The sequence below is a fragment of the Achroia grisella genome, unplaced genomic scaffold (genome assembly GCF_030625045.1).
Source record: "Achroia grisella isolate CSIRO2021 unplaced genomic scaffold, CSIRO_AGI_Agris_v1 utg918, whole genome shotgun sequence".
Classification (NCBI taxonomy): Eukaryota; Metazoa; Arthropoda; class Insecta; order Lepidoptera; family Pyralidae; genus Achroia; species Achroia grisella.
The window spans coordinates 782748-799540 of NW_026713067.1; the positions used below are offsets into that span (position 1 = coordinate 782748).

Here is a 16793-nt window from a genome sequence, read left to right on the forward strand (position 1 = left end):
TCGGCCGCAGTATACAGTCATTGTTTCTTTTGTCTTTGTCACTCGTACTTTCCGATGTCTGTTTTACAGTATTTTTCTTTAAAGAATTATGTCAACCGCTATGAAATATGATCATATACTTTTGTTCGTGTGGAAACGTTGAAAATGTATTTTAATAATGTTTTCATGACCTACTGATAATTACTTTTGTTAAAAGTGCCGTTTTGTGTCATTTTCATTACAATATGTGTAAAATTTAAAGAAAAGAAATGTAAGAGGGTTAGTAGGTGACAATTTTGGCATCAAAAAACGTCTTTAATACTTTCTGTATGATTACTGATAATTTTATTTGATTAATTTATAGATATGGCGTTAGTAGGTATATATATTGTAGTGGGACGGGTGGAGGAGGAAAGGGGTATTATTGTCCAGTCCAAGTAAATTGACCACGGTAGCGTAACTTGTCAGTATCTATGTACCATTCTCGCAGGTGGGTGGCACCACTCTTTCATATCTCACGTAAATACATATATTTATATATTTTCATACATTATTAATTGGATGATACATTTTATTATTAATTTATATACATTATAGGTATTCCCATCTATTTAATTGATTCCTTATATTGGACATATCTATATGAGTAGGTAGATATAGACTGTTCAAGAGATATCATTTTATACGTGGGTACTGCGTACTATATGTAAACATATGAATGTCCTAGTGCTTGCTTTAACCGATTACAAGAGGTGCTCGTTAATCGCACCGTATTTTTTCATTGTTTCTTTTATTGCGTATCTTACTAGGTATAATCTACGCGTTTATAAGATAGTGAACGATTCCTTTTTAATCAAAATGAATGAAATTATATTATGAATGTAGCATTGAATTTTATTCGGAATACTTTAATTGGATAGTCAAGTTATGATGACTACACTTGTAAAAAGTGTTAACTTTACTTACACACATTATACACATACACAGTTGATTAAATTTATTCCTATATTAACGTAATTCTGTTTTCGTTATTATTATTTATCATAAACTAACGACCAGCTTTGGTTTCGCACGGCGTTTCAATTAATTTACACAAAAACCATAACGAATTCTACACCTCTCCTTCGAAATCACTCTGATGATGAAAAACAGCACAGTAGTTTTTAAGATTATTGCTAACATACCAACAGACGTGGCTGGAGGAGACGTGGATTATCATAGATGTGGATACAGTTACACTATTTTCTCTTGAAGTCTTAGATAACTTCCCCCTATGTACTTACATCCATCAGAAATGAATCGCATACAACATTAGCAGACAGACTCACGGGGAGGCTATTACATTATTACATGCGTTGCATGCTATCTTTTCTACCGCTGACATGACACGAAGGTTGCAACTTGCAATCAACATATACATCATTACATCACGCAACGGTCCACCTACCTATGCAGCTTTAATTAGTTCTCTATTGCATACTTGTCATCTTTGATTGCAACCTTAAGGCATCATTGTAAGGCCGCATTTCTGTTACCTTAAATGTTGCCCCTTGTGACAGCGTGTATAAATTATAATTAACATGACAACTTCTCATATCACATGAATATTTATTTGCTCGTAATATGTTATTGTATTGAAAACATTTGTATATTTCTTTGTTTATAAAAAATATAAATTAATATATTTATTCAATAAAAACTTTAGTACCTATATACTACACCTAAATATTTAATTTCTGTCCCCTCATTAGGGTAGGCAGAATACTTTTTAAAAGGACTTTCGCATAGAATTCATTTGATATGATGATTTTTATTATGATTTAAAAATAGCCTATTTTTTGGTAGTTAGATCTCAAGATCATGTTTCATTGTTTGACACCATCGTTGTATAAAAAAAATATACCATGTTTTTTTGGACTGGGCAATGATTTCTTCTCGTAACAAGATATTTTCCTTTTGTATTAATTTATTTGTAGATATTTGTTTCGCTAGTGGCCTCTTATGATACCCTGGACATATTCCGTCATCACACATACGTATTCACACGTTACGTATTTATACATGTTAATTAATTTATAAATATGGATATTACATATCAGGTTATTGTCATAAAAAATTGTATAGTCAGTAGTTATAACGCTATGTGTTGGAAACTATTTTATATATTTTTATTGTCTATATTTTTATATATATATATATATTCTATACGACATAAGTCAATTTAATACAAAAAATATTCTACAACTACAATTTGCTGTTTTACTTTTTGCTCGTCATCTTGAACTCCATCCTTCACACTATGCAATATGTCAAAAAGATTTTAATTGTTTTGTTTTGTATATAAATATACAAGTAGGTTGACAAACGTCTTTAAAAAAAATACCTCCTGTTGACAGAATTTTATTATAGGTAACTCGATGTCTTTGCTGACTCAGATGTCATGCCTCTTATCCTGTAATTTTACTGCTTAATTCCACACTACTAGCTAAACATAGCTTATAAAGCAAGCTGCTTAACGGCTGAAATAGGTGAGACCCAGAGGTACCCACCGCAGACGACTTTTTACATTCCACCATATAAATATATTTACTAATATATGTCGTATTTTTAGTTATTTTACCTTTTATTCTTGCATGTACTTATACATCGAGTTGACTCGTACGCTTCCTCATAGAATCAAGGACCTTCCTATGTAATATCATAGGTTGCAGATTAATCTCCTATTTTATGGTGGATTTATTCAATGTAAATTACCATTTATTATTTCCTAGTTACAGTTGAATTTTGTTCAAAATTCAAATACATGTTAATAATACGTTTGTATTTAGTTAATGTACAGTACCGATATGTAATCGGTAATGCGTTTTAGGTCAAGTGGTTAAAATTTTTGGCTTTTGATCACCAAAATCATAAACCTAGTTATGGTTACTGATATTGTCTTTTATTTTTTATGTATAAGTAAAACGACCAATATAAGAAAAAATAAAATCAGAACTTTTTGTAAGGAAGAGTAATTGACTGACTCTACAGATATGTAAAGACATCGCTACTAAGTTATAATATTTATATTAGCATGGAAAAAAGTATGTCATGGTGTTAATTTTTTGTTGTGTAACGGTATTTTTGGCATAGGTGCGGGTTCTTTATTATTCACTTATGACCCGGTTCTTATTTGCTAAATTTAGCTCCGAGTTATATTGTTATTTGTAACATAATATTATTAGTTATGATATTATCTCAATTTTGTAACTTGGAATATTACAATTTACTAATAAATTACAATAAGAGACCAACAAGGAAGTTAACCCTGTTGATAAAAAAGAATCATCGACTAAGTTCAGTTTAAAGGAAGATTTTGTAAGAGTGGTATGTAGGTATACCATAGTAAACTTATGTATACCATATATAGATACATATTAATTATGCTGTTTGGAAAGCATTTCGCTTGACTTAGCTGAACTCTTACGACACCCTAAGGACAATGAAAGACTGCGTCAATGTATTATTATTCCTTCCTTCTGTGATCTCTGAAAGGAAATAATTTAGTATAATAATGGTTTTTATATTACACATTTAATTGTAAAACTATTATTATAAATTCTGTGTCAATAGTTCAGCTTTTGTTTTACTGTTACTGTTTCAGAAAGAATAAAGAAACTATAAACTATTTAAAATAAACAAAACTTGTTTATGGATAGTTTATTTATACGTAAATTATTCCGGAAAACTTTAAATGGGACGTCCTGAAAACTCTTATTAATGGATAACAGTAAACAGGCCACGCGGATCTCCGCGTGTATTGTATTACTTATATTGTTGCAGAGAAAGCAGCAAACACTGTTTTGTATAATGTTTCATTTCCTCACACAATGGGAATAGATTTCTGCATACATATTTATAACATAAGAGTGCATTGACTCTACTATTTTTAAATGACTTTGAAAAGTAGGATGTTTCTCAATTCGACTGTTTTTTATATCGCTGTAAACTCTTCACTCAAATTTATGTATTGACCACTATTCATTTCTTTTATGTATTAGAAATATAATAAAAATAATTCCATTAATTTAAACCTTTACCACAATATATTAATGAAATTGGCACCCAGACAAGTCATTTTTGAGAGTAGCGCGCAGAAACGAACAGACAAACAAATAATAATTCTAACTTTCATAGTTTTGGTTTGGTGAAGTCCCCAATAATGTACTATATCTCACTACATAGGTACGTTCTGAAACAACGTTCAGTTACAAAAATTGTATTTTTAGCCCTGCTAATATACATACTTTCTTATGAACAAAAAAGTTGTTTGGTCTATAGGGTCTAGTTTATTTAATTATTCTAGCATTTCCGGGATTTATACATTGTAATAAGTCACCCAACATATAATATATCAATCAGAAATGGGCAAGAGTTTTTAAATGTACTTTGTAATAAATAAATTTGTAAATAAATGTACTTAATCATGCCACTTTTTTATTACGATCAAGAATATTGACAATGTGGACAATGTATTCTTTTGTTACGAAATATTTATCCTTGACTGTAGTTTCCTATATTGACGCAACACAACCATGTCGTGTGATGTGGGAACACAATGGGGTAATTATGTAGGTGATAGTATCGACCTTCAATTAATCAACCAATGATATTGATACGTCATGGTATTACAAAAAAGTCAAATATTGACAGTCCTTTAACAATATTAATGTTATGATGTTGACAGTTCTTTATACGATGAAACTTTTAAAGATCAGCAGGTTAAAGTCTCTTTACTTATGTTATTAGGAAATCTTTTATAGTAGATAACAATTTTCAATTAGAATAAAGCTTGAGCGAATTTTAATCATATAGAAACATAGTAGCTAAAATATAAATGAATACACATTTTCAACAGACTTAAAAAAAAAGGGTCTAAAATCTCAGAATAATTCTACGTAGTCAATTTTTATATTATTTTAAAGCTGTACTTTTCTTTGGTCCCATATACATTTGATCTAGATCTAATCGATAGTTTTTAAGTTATCCTTAATAATGCCATTAAAGTCTGTATTTACGTATTCTGAAAATGTATAGTTGTTATAATAAATTATGGAATAATATATTATATCCACTAATTAGTATTTGATTTCATTAATAGGCAAAATACGTACTTATAAATAATTACATTTAAAAAATATGTATAATTTTAGTCACATTTTCAGGTAATGTTATTAATATTACAGTCGCCCAAAAGTGCCAGTTTTACGAGACACGAGACTCTACTGACATATTCGTTATTACAAATGTAGCCCTGTTTGCGTTATTTATTTACTTTGTACCTGTGTTACCTTCGAGTTGCATTAAGTTTACAAAGAACAAACTTAAATATTTCATATTATCCATACCCGACAAGGTCACTACCAAATACATCCATGGAATTTCAATAATCTATTTTAAAACGTACATTATACGTAGATTATGACTTAGTTCTATTTTTTTTTAATACAGATGTAATTTGCGTTTAATTCATTCATGATATTGTGTTACACTGGTTTAAGGTTGTGTATTATAAAAAATACATTATGTAGCTGTGATCTACCATACAATATAAAATTTAAATCTAATTTATAAAATTCTCGTGTCACAGGTTTCGTTTTTATACTCCTCCGAAACGGCTTGACCACTTTTGATGAAATTTTATACGTATATTCAGTAGGTCTGAGAATACTCTATGCACTGAATGTATGCTGTGCGTTGTATTTGAACAAGAAAAAGTCATATTATTTAGAATTGTTTTGAAATGAAATTTTTATCACCGATAAAACTCATTGAGGAGAAAGTTGTCTAAATAACGATCTCGTAGCAAAATGCGGAAAGGCATATATAAATGATATCATTCCAACAAGTTACTGATTAAGTGCCAGATCGTTCTTTGTCTAGTATATATTTAATATATGTATATATTAAATATATACTAGACAAAGAAGACTATATGTATATTTAATGTTATTGTCCTGTAACTTAAATATATACGAATATTATGAAACTGAGGAGCTTCTTTATTGGTTTGGTTGAACGCATTGATCTCAGGAACCACTGGTTATATTAAAAAATATTGTGTTGGATAGCTCATTCATCGAGAAGCCTATATACATCATGCTACAACGAACTAACGCAATATGTTACGCAGACAAAACTGTGTGAGTTAGTTAGTCAATCATATAAAAACGACCTCTATGTAAACACACATTTTACATACAATTATTTGGGATTATCTATCTGATTTCGTTGGTCTAGCGGCACAGCACACCAGTTTACTTCCGATGGTCGCAGGTTCGTTGCTCGCACGGTACAAATATTTGTATTCATGAATATGATTGTTTGTATCGGTCTGGGTGTTTTCTATGTATATTATTTATGTATTTACAAAAAAAAAAGTATCTAAGTATTTATATCAGTTGTCTAGTACCACCCATAACACAAGCTCTGCTTACCATGGGACTAGATGGAGCTGTGGTAATTAGTTAGTTAAGTTATTTATTTATTATCTATTTATCTTCACGTTATACCTCCTATGGGGTAGGTTTTAAGAATCGACCTAGAATACTAACCGGTCACTGCCCTTTCGTACATGTTGTGTTTCGTCAACTTTTTATGTCGATTTCATGCAAATAATCCACCTACTACTGTCTGACCTCGTTTATATTTAATTATTTCTAGAAATACCTACTTAAGTAAATAACATAATGAACACATATTGTGTACATATAAACAGGTGTTAATAGTTGGAGATCGTTCAAGTAGTTACGTGTTTTATTGAACCAATATAAATTTTTGTGTCATTTAAACAACAAACAGCAGTAGTAGTAGTTAGTTGTGATAGTTTGAATCGAAATCAAGCTGAATATAATAGAATTTGTTACACCCTTTGTTATATATAGTGTTTTTCTACAGTGTCAGTAGCAACCAGAATATTTGTAATAATAATAATATTTCAGGACATCAAAATGTACCTATGTGATTATATATCGCTTCGTTCAAGTATTCCTTCACGTAGGACCATGGACACGAGGAGGAGAGGGTGTAGTTTAGGACAGACCCTCGCAGTTCCACGTTATGGCTTGTAATCAGTTCTGTCCGAAACGAAGATAAAAAAAAAACAAACATAGAAAAACACGTGTATCAATGTAAAAAATTATGCCAATAAACATTAAGAAAGCAAACAGCTGTTAAACTGCTACTTCGCAGTATCGACACTGTTCCTTTGTGTAGCAGTAAGTAAAGTAAGCTATCTAAGCGCTTTTCAGTGGTCACCATTTATAAAATCAATACAATTGATTCAAATACTGTATACACGTCGTTAATTATAATTATAGAGACAAAATTATATTTTTATAATGATTTTGTAGTAGAGTCACTAAACTGTTAATTACATTACAATTTACGTAGTCCCGTAAACCGACAATATGCCAAAATATTAGTTATATCTCCGGAGAATTGGAGATGTACTATACCGTGTTACGTAACGAAATATACGGAACTCAAATGTTTAGCTACCACTACGAATAAAAAATACTCAATTAACAGTGCCTCGCTCCATTTCGCAGGTTGATTGGTTGTGGCAAAAACTAAACCATCAGGAAGTTATCTCGTTTTAAATGACTGATGGTAGAAACCATGGGGACAATCAACAATTCTGATGACTTTTTGATGGTCTGAAGTTGTAACAGTTTATGGACATTTGACGAGCAGAATTATTTGTTAATAAATATATAGTTTTCTTTTTAAATAATGCTTTAATTGTAAGATATTAATACAATCTTAATAAATAAATAGTGTAAACTGATAAATAACAAAGTCTAAAATAAGTACAATTAATAAGTAAAAAAGAAGATTAATAAAATCGTAATTTAATAGAGTTTTATATTAAGGAGTTTTATAGAGGTAGGTATTATACATACAGCTTCAAAAAAATGCCAAAATTTTAAGCATTTTGTTAATATTTTGGCATTGATAAAAGAACAGCTATTTAGATCTCCTAAGAAATTCAACTTAAGAGATCTAAATAGCTGTAGGCTATTGATATTGATTTTCTACTATCTGATTTCTTTATCTACATACTTATCATTATCTCTAAAAAAAAACAATTTCGTAGGCTCTTTAAATCATTGTACAAGATAAGCTGAGCACTTTCTCATTGTTCTTCTGAAGTTTAAGTAATTACTCATATTTTATCAAAGTTCCAGATCAGTCAACTTAAATATGAGGAATTTATTACTAATACACATCGTGTGCCTTACGTCAGTATTTATTCATCTCATAGCTTCTTGAGATAAGGCACTTTTTGTCAGCCATATAGATGTGTATACTTATACTCTGTGATTATAACGGGTAATTCAATATAAACTCTATGTACACTTGCGACGAAATAAATGACGAAAAAACTGTCTCTCATCAAGTCTCAAGACTCAAGTCGAATACCTAAATACTATTAGGACATATATTTTATTAATTATAATTATAATTTATTTCGTTTATAATGGCATCAGACGAAATAATATTAATTTTGTTTGTGCAAAGTATTGAGTTGATGAAAGGACACGAAGTTGATTGACACTAAATTGATTAGTTCATATTGTGGTGAATTAATTAGGAGTTTACCATAATTGTATCCAGAGAAGATTGCTTTAAGTGAAATTTTATTAATTTACTTATTAATAAGTACATGCCAAAAAATATTGCTACTTTATGGACTTATATTTTTTTTGATTAAGTCCTCTACAATTATTATGAGATCGCGATTTGGTCGCCGAACAGTCAACACTACTAGGCTTTCAAGCTGTATCTGAACTCTATTCAATGAGTTCAGAGGCGAAACACGCAATATGGGTGTAGACTCAATTACGGTCCGAATTTGATCACCCTTAGAGAAGGTCGTTTTGGTAGTCAAATTTCCGCACTGAATATTTGTGATCTCACACTTGCTAATAGTAGCGGAATTAAACAAAATTATATAAATCCTTTATGTAGAAAGATGTTTTGGCACTCTTGATATGCAAAATTTATTTTTTCTTTTTTTATCGATTTGATGCCAAACACTTTGCTTACTTAAGGGATTTATATTATTTATCTTTTAAATTTTATTTCATTGGTACTATAAATATGATGTAAGAAAATATTATTTTAATTATATTAATTGATAAATTGTAGCAGGTTGAATGACATTGTAAACTGCTTAATCGGTACTTATTCTAGAGTCTAGACACAACACGCTATGCTATTGAATATGGGGCTAAAACAAATGCTGAATCAAGCTGACAAGTTTATGACTATTATAGCTAACTCTATAAGTATCTTACATTTTCTATTGGATAAATATTCCTAGAATTTATCTTTATTGATATGGACAAAAATAATATTTTTGTGTTTTATATTATTAATAATACTAGCTTGTTCCAACTTCTCCTGGGTTTAATTATGTATATAATAATAATATATAATATGGGCAAAATATCTGTTGCGTGGTTTAAAAGCTGAGAAACATACGAACTGTTACTGAATCGACAGCAATTTTATTATTATTATATTTGATGTTGACAACTATTATTTAACGTCATGTCTTATTTTGAAATAATTAATTTTGTTAATAAACCTACCCCCTAAAAATTGTTTTCTGATCTTAAAAGATATAAAAAACTGATGGCAGGTATCCGGAACAGGAAGTCGCTTGTTATATTGAATTAATTTCTTACTTCTTATTGATGTACAAAATGACCCCCAAACTGCGCGATTCAAGGTGATATACACTTTCTCGTCAGGGCCGGCGGTAGATTAGGGTCCAAGTTCATCAAACAACCTCGATACTATAATAGCTTTATGCCTACCCTCATAAAGTGCAAGTCACGCGATGCTACCCTGTTCGGAATTCTTAGCTTTAGAGGTGGCCAAATATGGCCTGAATAGTGAGAGTTATCGATGTTTGTTTAATCATTGTTCGTTAACAAAAATTTAGACAAATGTTTGCTATTATTAAATGGGTTAGTTAAGATAACTGATAACTAACAAATATCCAGAATATAATTTTTTTCATCTTACATATTTACATTGCTGTGTAGTTATAATTAGAATCAAATGGTTTACCACCACTCCATGGTGAAGATTTTGTTACACGAAAAACTTTGGAACTAGTAAACAGATTTGAGAAATTCTTTCACTGTTTGAAAAGTAAATTATCACAGAGTGACTTAGTTTATATATTGTTAATATATAAAATCCTCGCAAAGTTACAATCGTCAGCTCGAATTCGATGCCGGGCCAGTTATAGACACTCAACACACAACTGCACAGTGTATGAGAAAATTACCAGTATATGTTTTTCCTTTCAAAACTGACATACTTATAGGTTTATTTTCTATGACAATCATCGATATATTTGAGTTGTTTGTTGTTTGACATAACTACATCATTAGTACCGCGGGCCAATGCCAGTGGCGCCACAAGGACAGGTCTAGCTCAGTCATGGTCGCGACCGCGTCCAATGTATGCCTGCCTTATTTATTTTCTTTGCTTATAGAAAGTAAAAGTAACTTTATCCGTAGTTTTCACGCTAAAGTAGCATAAACAAATTCGACGACTTTATAGCAATTATGATGGATAAAGATAAAGGCTGCCGTTTATATATGATGAATAATGATAGAAGTTGCGGGAAGATGCTAGTATTTCTATGATATGCCAGTTTCTTTATCGAGTCCGGAGAGGTGATCAGATTGCTATTATCACAATTTTCAAACTCGATAAGGATGTATTATTGTGTTAAGCGATATCTGGATCGATAATAAGTTTCTGTTTAGTCGTCATCTTTTATTCCTATTTTAGTCTACTCTTATATTAGTTTTGTCACGATTTATGTTAGTAAATGTTCTGTTGTTAATTATTATTAAATCTTTTTCTGATTACCGCATTGTTTCTGTACCAATTACGAATCGTAATTGTTTTCTGCAATTTATGTCGAAATATTCAATTTCTGATAATGAATTCATATAATTCATTCTTGTGTCAATGTTTTTGAGTGTGTACAATGAATACATAAGTCCTTGTGCCCACTAATAAAAGTAAATCGATTGTTAGACACAATTGTCAGTGTCTACGACTCTTAATCCAATGTTTACATAGTTACAAAAAAATATTAAACTCTTTAAAGTCCCAAATAAAAATATCTTAATATATAGGTAAAAAACATTTTTAACAACCATCTCAGCTTAAAAAAGAAGCGTCATAATCGCTCCATTTGTTTAGGAGCTACCATGCAACAGACACACACAGATAATAAAATTTATAATCTCCCTCTTTTTGTTAAAAAAACAATACGACATGGCGACACCACAAAATTATTCTGTATTAACCTGAGCACGTTTTCATTAAAGTGTAAACTTACACTTAACCAACTGCCAGAATGATCCTTTACACTACATATGTATAAAGGATGCGTTATTCTGGCGATTGGTTACCCTCATATGCCGAATACGGGTGTTATACAATGTTTTACTATTATTTAGTACCTACGTATGTAGAATTATAGATATGAACCAATTTGGAACAATTTAGTCGTGTATAAACTCTGTAATGTACACACTAGTCACAAATAATATTTATTATTGACGCAAACGACAAAAACACTATTTGATGTTTTTTAAACAAGGTCTCGTTTATCAACTATTATTTAATTTAAATCTACTGCAAATACAAAAGTCTTATGATTGAGATAAGATTATGTAACATGTAGGAAGTGTAAATAACATTGCTACAATATTTTAAATGTAATAACCAGAAGTGACTGGAATTCTTCCCGGGTTTAACGTATACGTGACGTCACTATGAGAATAGTCATAATTACATCAATTATATTATTTTTAAATCATATAATTGATGTAATTATTACTATTACAGCAATTTTCAAAGTCTATTTCGAGATGAAGTTTAGCTGTTGAATCTAAATCTAAAATAAACGATATACGAAACATTTTGTAACCATCTTGATAAAAATGGCGAATTCATTATCGTATAACATGCCTAACTTCATCCACTTTTATTCCACTGGTATACCAGCAAGGTAGACGAAAACAATATTCATCATCACGAAAATTCTTTTTAGTAATAAACAACATGCCCTTATGATTGATTTTACACCCGCTAACGGACATTTTGATTTATACCAAATATTTTTTGTTTACATTTTAGTGAATAAACATCGCGGGCGAGGAAAATTGTTACGACGCGTCGCCATCTGAGATTTTTCTAATATAAATTTTTATTGCAACCCAATTTCCGTTACCTAGCTCGTTACACAAGGCATTGAATGTTTTATTACTGTTCAACGATTTCCTTATATATTAGGCCTCACTACAGCGATAACATTCGTATAGCCTTTATCGAGTTTGTAATTTTTTAATGTAAATGGAAAAGAAAATAAGAAAGACCTACCTTATGTCAAGTAGAAACTATTACATGTACATATATGAACAACATCATGAACATCAAATCGTTGTCTTGTAACAATGTTATTAGATTTAGAATCGATTGCCCAATGACTATTCTTTATCGGCGATATTATATCTATATATTTATTTCATAAAACTACGCCTCATGCAGGTGCCTCACTAAATATGCGATTCCAACTTAGGTACAGAATGCATACTAAAAATAAATTAATTTGCATATTTATTTTCTATTTAATGGTCATCGCACTGCCATTCTGTTTTGTAAAATCCTCCATATAGAAAATTATGGAATATAAATTTCATATAAATCAATGGTCATTCACCCATTGCCTACATTGTGTTATTTATAGGTATTATCATCGTGTTTATTTAGGTACGTTCTGCTTGTCAGTAAACATGGTACTAGACTGCTCTATCAACATGTTTCTTATCGATATTTAAGATGGAATATAGCACGCAATTACACAGCACATTCACACTATTCTGTTAATATTAATTAAAAAATATAAATTTACTAATTGAATATGATCGTTATAATCATCATTATACAAACGATGTTTGAATATAACTGGCCGCGTCTTTAAACGTACGAAGTAACCGGCCATAACATAAATTGCCTACGTGACTAAGAATATATCTGTTTGCAATACTGACGTCACTCTTCCATTGTTTCAGTTGCCCGCTGCAACCAAGTTCCTGGACGGTTATGGGGCGGCGGTCGACTACAAGCCAAATATTGTAGAGCACAAACGAAGACAGAAAATGCGGGAGCCGGCATCGGCTATATCATGACGAAAACCTGCGCGAATTAACAGTCCACCTTACACAAAGAATATTGACATGTTCCGAATGAGAACTTCGACATATTTTATTTTAATCGCTCCGAGGCGCACACGGAGGCAACTAAACAAATACTTGTAAAGTATTGATAACGTCAAATTATCGCATATCTCGACTGAATCCGTTGCGAAAACGCGTTAACCGATAACAGTTGATAAGTTGTGCTGATTTTGAATAGACGTCGTTCAGTGCTCGCGCTTCTGCGGTAGAAAGACGTGTTAAATGTTGTGCCGATAACGCTCGGCTTGATGTTTAGAAACATTTGACTATTAGTCGCTGGTGTAAACAGAACGAGAATAGCTACATTGTGAATTCGTAGTGCTGTAATTAAATTTGTGAGTGGGTCCGAAAGATGCGGTCCGAAGAATTGTGGTGTAGCCTGGCCGCGTTGGGCTGGTTTACCGCTTTTGTTGGATGCCATGCACCAGGAAGCGAGCTGGAGTCGGTCCGTTACGGTCCGGCCGAGGATCGAATCGACACTTTTACAATCGCGAACATTAATGTGACGTATGAACACGAGCGTCGTGGGATATACACAGAGATATCTGAGGTAAGTTATTTATAATTAAGATGTACTTGTTTTATTTACATACAATAATTTATTTATTATTTAATAAATATTAATTGTATTATAAAATAATCAAGTACCTTATTCATACCTGCTTTCTAGACAAAGTGTTGTATGCACTAACAGTAAGTGTTGTACAAATGTATTGATATATGTTTCAGTGTATTTTTTTTCTTTTCTGTATAATGCATATAAAAGTATATTCTGTATATCTAAGTTAGTGAATATTCTAACAGGATAGAATTGACAACATAAAGTTTGGCGATAACGGAGTACATCACTAATGTTTTACATCCCTATATAGATTCTATAAAATGGGACAAATTATTTTGACACCTAACTTTAACTCATTGTAGGCTTCGCCGAAACAGGATTTTCTTTTCATTTAATTTCTTACAATATTTATTATTAAATATTTTCATGCATAAATGGTTATTTTATGAATATATAACAACTTTATTATTCAATTATATATCTATATAAATACAAATTCAATCAGTCTGTTATCAACCTTTCTTTACTATCGTTCGATTGTAATCTCAATTTACGTGCTCATTTTATGAACGAATTTACAGTTATAACTTATCAAATAAGTAATTTACTACTGAAACTGAAACTCTTCGTTGCACTGAACGGGCCGTAAATAAAATTTAATTTACACACGATCATAGATGGGACCCTCATTTATATTCGAAATAAGATACAAGTCTCTATTGTAGCAACTTTGAAATCGTATAACTGTTTTTCGTAACTTGCAGAAATATTTTATGCTATTATTTTAACCAGCCTGTAAATGCAAATCAAATAATGTAATTGATCCTGCCGTGTCGTGATAGACTAATAAACGTAGACACGCAGGCAGACGCAAATTTCAAAAACTGTACGTTTTGATTACGTCGTTACTAATATGTAGTAAGTTTAAATTTTATTTAATTTTAGAAGGTAGGAATTTTAATTATTAATTTCGGTATAAACTTTACATGTTCTTAATTTTTTTTATTATATTTCTTAACTATAATGGTGGCAAAGTGATGTAGATATTCAGTGGATAACGAAGAAGTAAATATAATTTATTCATTCAATGGTTACATCACATCCCAGTTGTAGAATGAGTTATACAGTACGAATTTAACATGGATTGTACTCTTTATTTCAATCAATGTGCCTAACAAGCATACAATCCATCTCTGCTTACGGACGCCTGAAAAACCAGGGGTGTCACCTGCGATTTGCCGACCCTTGAGAAACTTTTATGCACTCTTCTTGAAAACCCTATACTGTGGCCTATAGATAAAACCTTGGCAGGATTTCTATCCATAATCTTAGTATACACGGGAAGAAGCTCCTCAGAAACCACACTATCCCAGACCACTTAGGTCCCAGGGTTGAGGATGTATTCCCTGTCGACGGCGAGCCGTTATCCCACGGAATACTGGCACAGCCAACTTTAGGATTCAGCTAAGTTACTGTACTGGCTGGTATTACATTATTAATAAATCGGGCCTTAACACGAGTAATTGTATAGTAAATAAAAGTTTACCACTCTCAGCGTTTGATTAGGTTGTACTGGCCGTGTTTACGAGTTGACTCTGGATGGTATCACATTAATTTTAGTTGATTGTTTTGTTATTTAGGCGCGGTATAGGTACGTTGGGTTTGTGATATTACACTAAAGTGTACAAAAACTCTAAAGAAATAAGAAGAAAAAAAGGAAACATTATTTTATTATTTGGCAAAACATAATTTGTATTGGTAATAAAATGTACATACGTAATATTGCAAACATGTCGACATTATTAATAGCTGTTACATAGTAAGAATAATACTTATTTAAGAATATGTCTACGACAAAGTAAATACAGCGTGATCTTCATTTCGTAACATTACTTCAATATCATTATGCTGTATCTTCACAGTCCAGCGAAGGGCCACTACATCAAAACTGGCTTTTATGTAGGTCGTGAGTTACAAAATCGCCCTATAGTGAAAGGCATTCGTTTGTGAAAGATAATCGAGTACTTTAATAGAAATAGAATTGCGTTCCAAGTACATAACTTATTCAGACAAAATAGTCTTTATTTGAGAGACTGGCTGTTGGTACCCGGGTGTTGTTTGCAATTTTTATAGCCTATGTCTATTATTGTACTACTGTTCAACTGGTTAATTTTATAAAGTAAGAAAAATTCTATCGCATTTGGAATAACCTGACAACTCCACTTTACAATTTTCTTCAGAAAAGCCTTTTAATGTAAGTTTATTAAAATACAGTTCAATTTCAAAAAGACTTCGTTTTCGATTCCGTGTTTTGATTATATTGCAACCGATAAAATTTATTCCTGTTTAAATTTTACTCCTGTTTATAGTTGGTTGTTTTTTGTGCAAATAATTTCTTGTCTTGGCCTCTGTTTCGTAAAATACTACATAAGCGGATTGTCAATAAACTACAGTAATAAAGTCCTAACGAGATCTTTGCATACAAAATTATCTTTGTTGATTTCAAAAATTTTTAATTAAAGTACTACATGTATCCGTCGTAAGTTGTTTTTAAAATGGCTTTAATGAGCTCGATGAAATTCAGATTATTTTTGGACATGGTAACTTTATATTATATAGAACAGGTGAAGTCGTGATATTTAAATTCATGTAACTAATGTATGCAAATATTTTGTATATTGTCATAGTGACGTTATTGGCAATTTCAAGCAATGTTTAAATATTACTTTTATAAGTTTTATTGTGACAAGGTACAAAAGTTTTTAACTCTTAATACATACGACTGCATTTACTACGTACTCGTATTAAAATTACGGACTCTTCTTCTGTAAACAATAAGCTTTATAATTGATATGAGACTCAGTATCCCCTTCTGTAGTAGGGACATAATTAATTTTTATTGAGTAGTCTGGGGCTGGCGAGTCATCCGATAT

The 16793-nt window shown here is 31.1% G+C and overlaps 1 protein-coding gene across 1 annotated transcript in view; it reads left to right on the plus strand.

Moving 5' to 3' along the window:
* Window positions 1-16793, plus strand: part of LOC131853916 (E3 ubiquitin-protein ligase goliath-like) — a 68461-nt gene that overhangs the window by 20973 nt on the left and 30695 nt on the right. The window contains exon 2 of the mRNA XM_059205006.1: window positions 13134-13848. Coding sequence (XP_059060989.1) covers window positions 13651-13848 — 198 coding nt within the window. The 5' untranslated portion in view covers window positions 13134-13650. The remainder of the gene's footprint in view (window positions 1-13133; window positions 13849-16793) is intronic.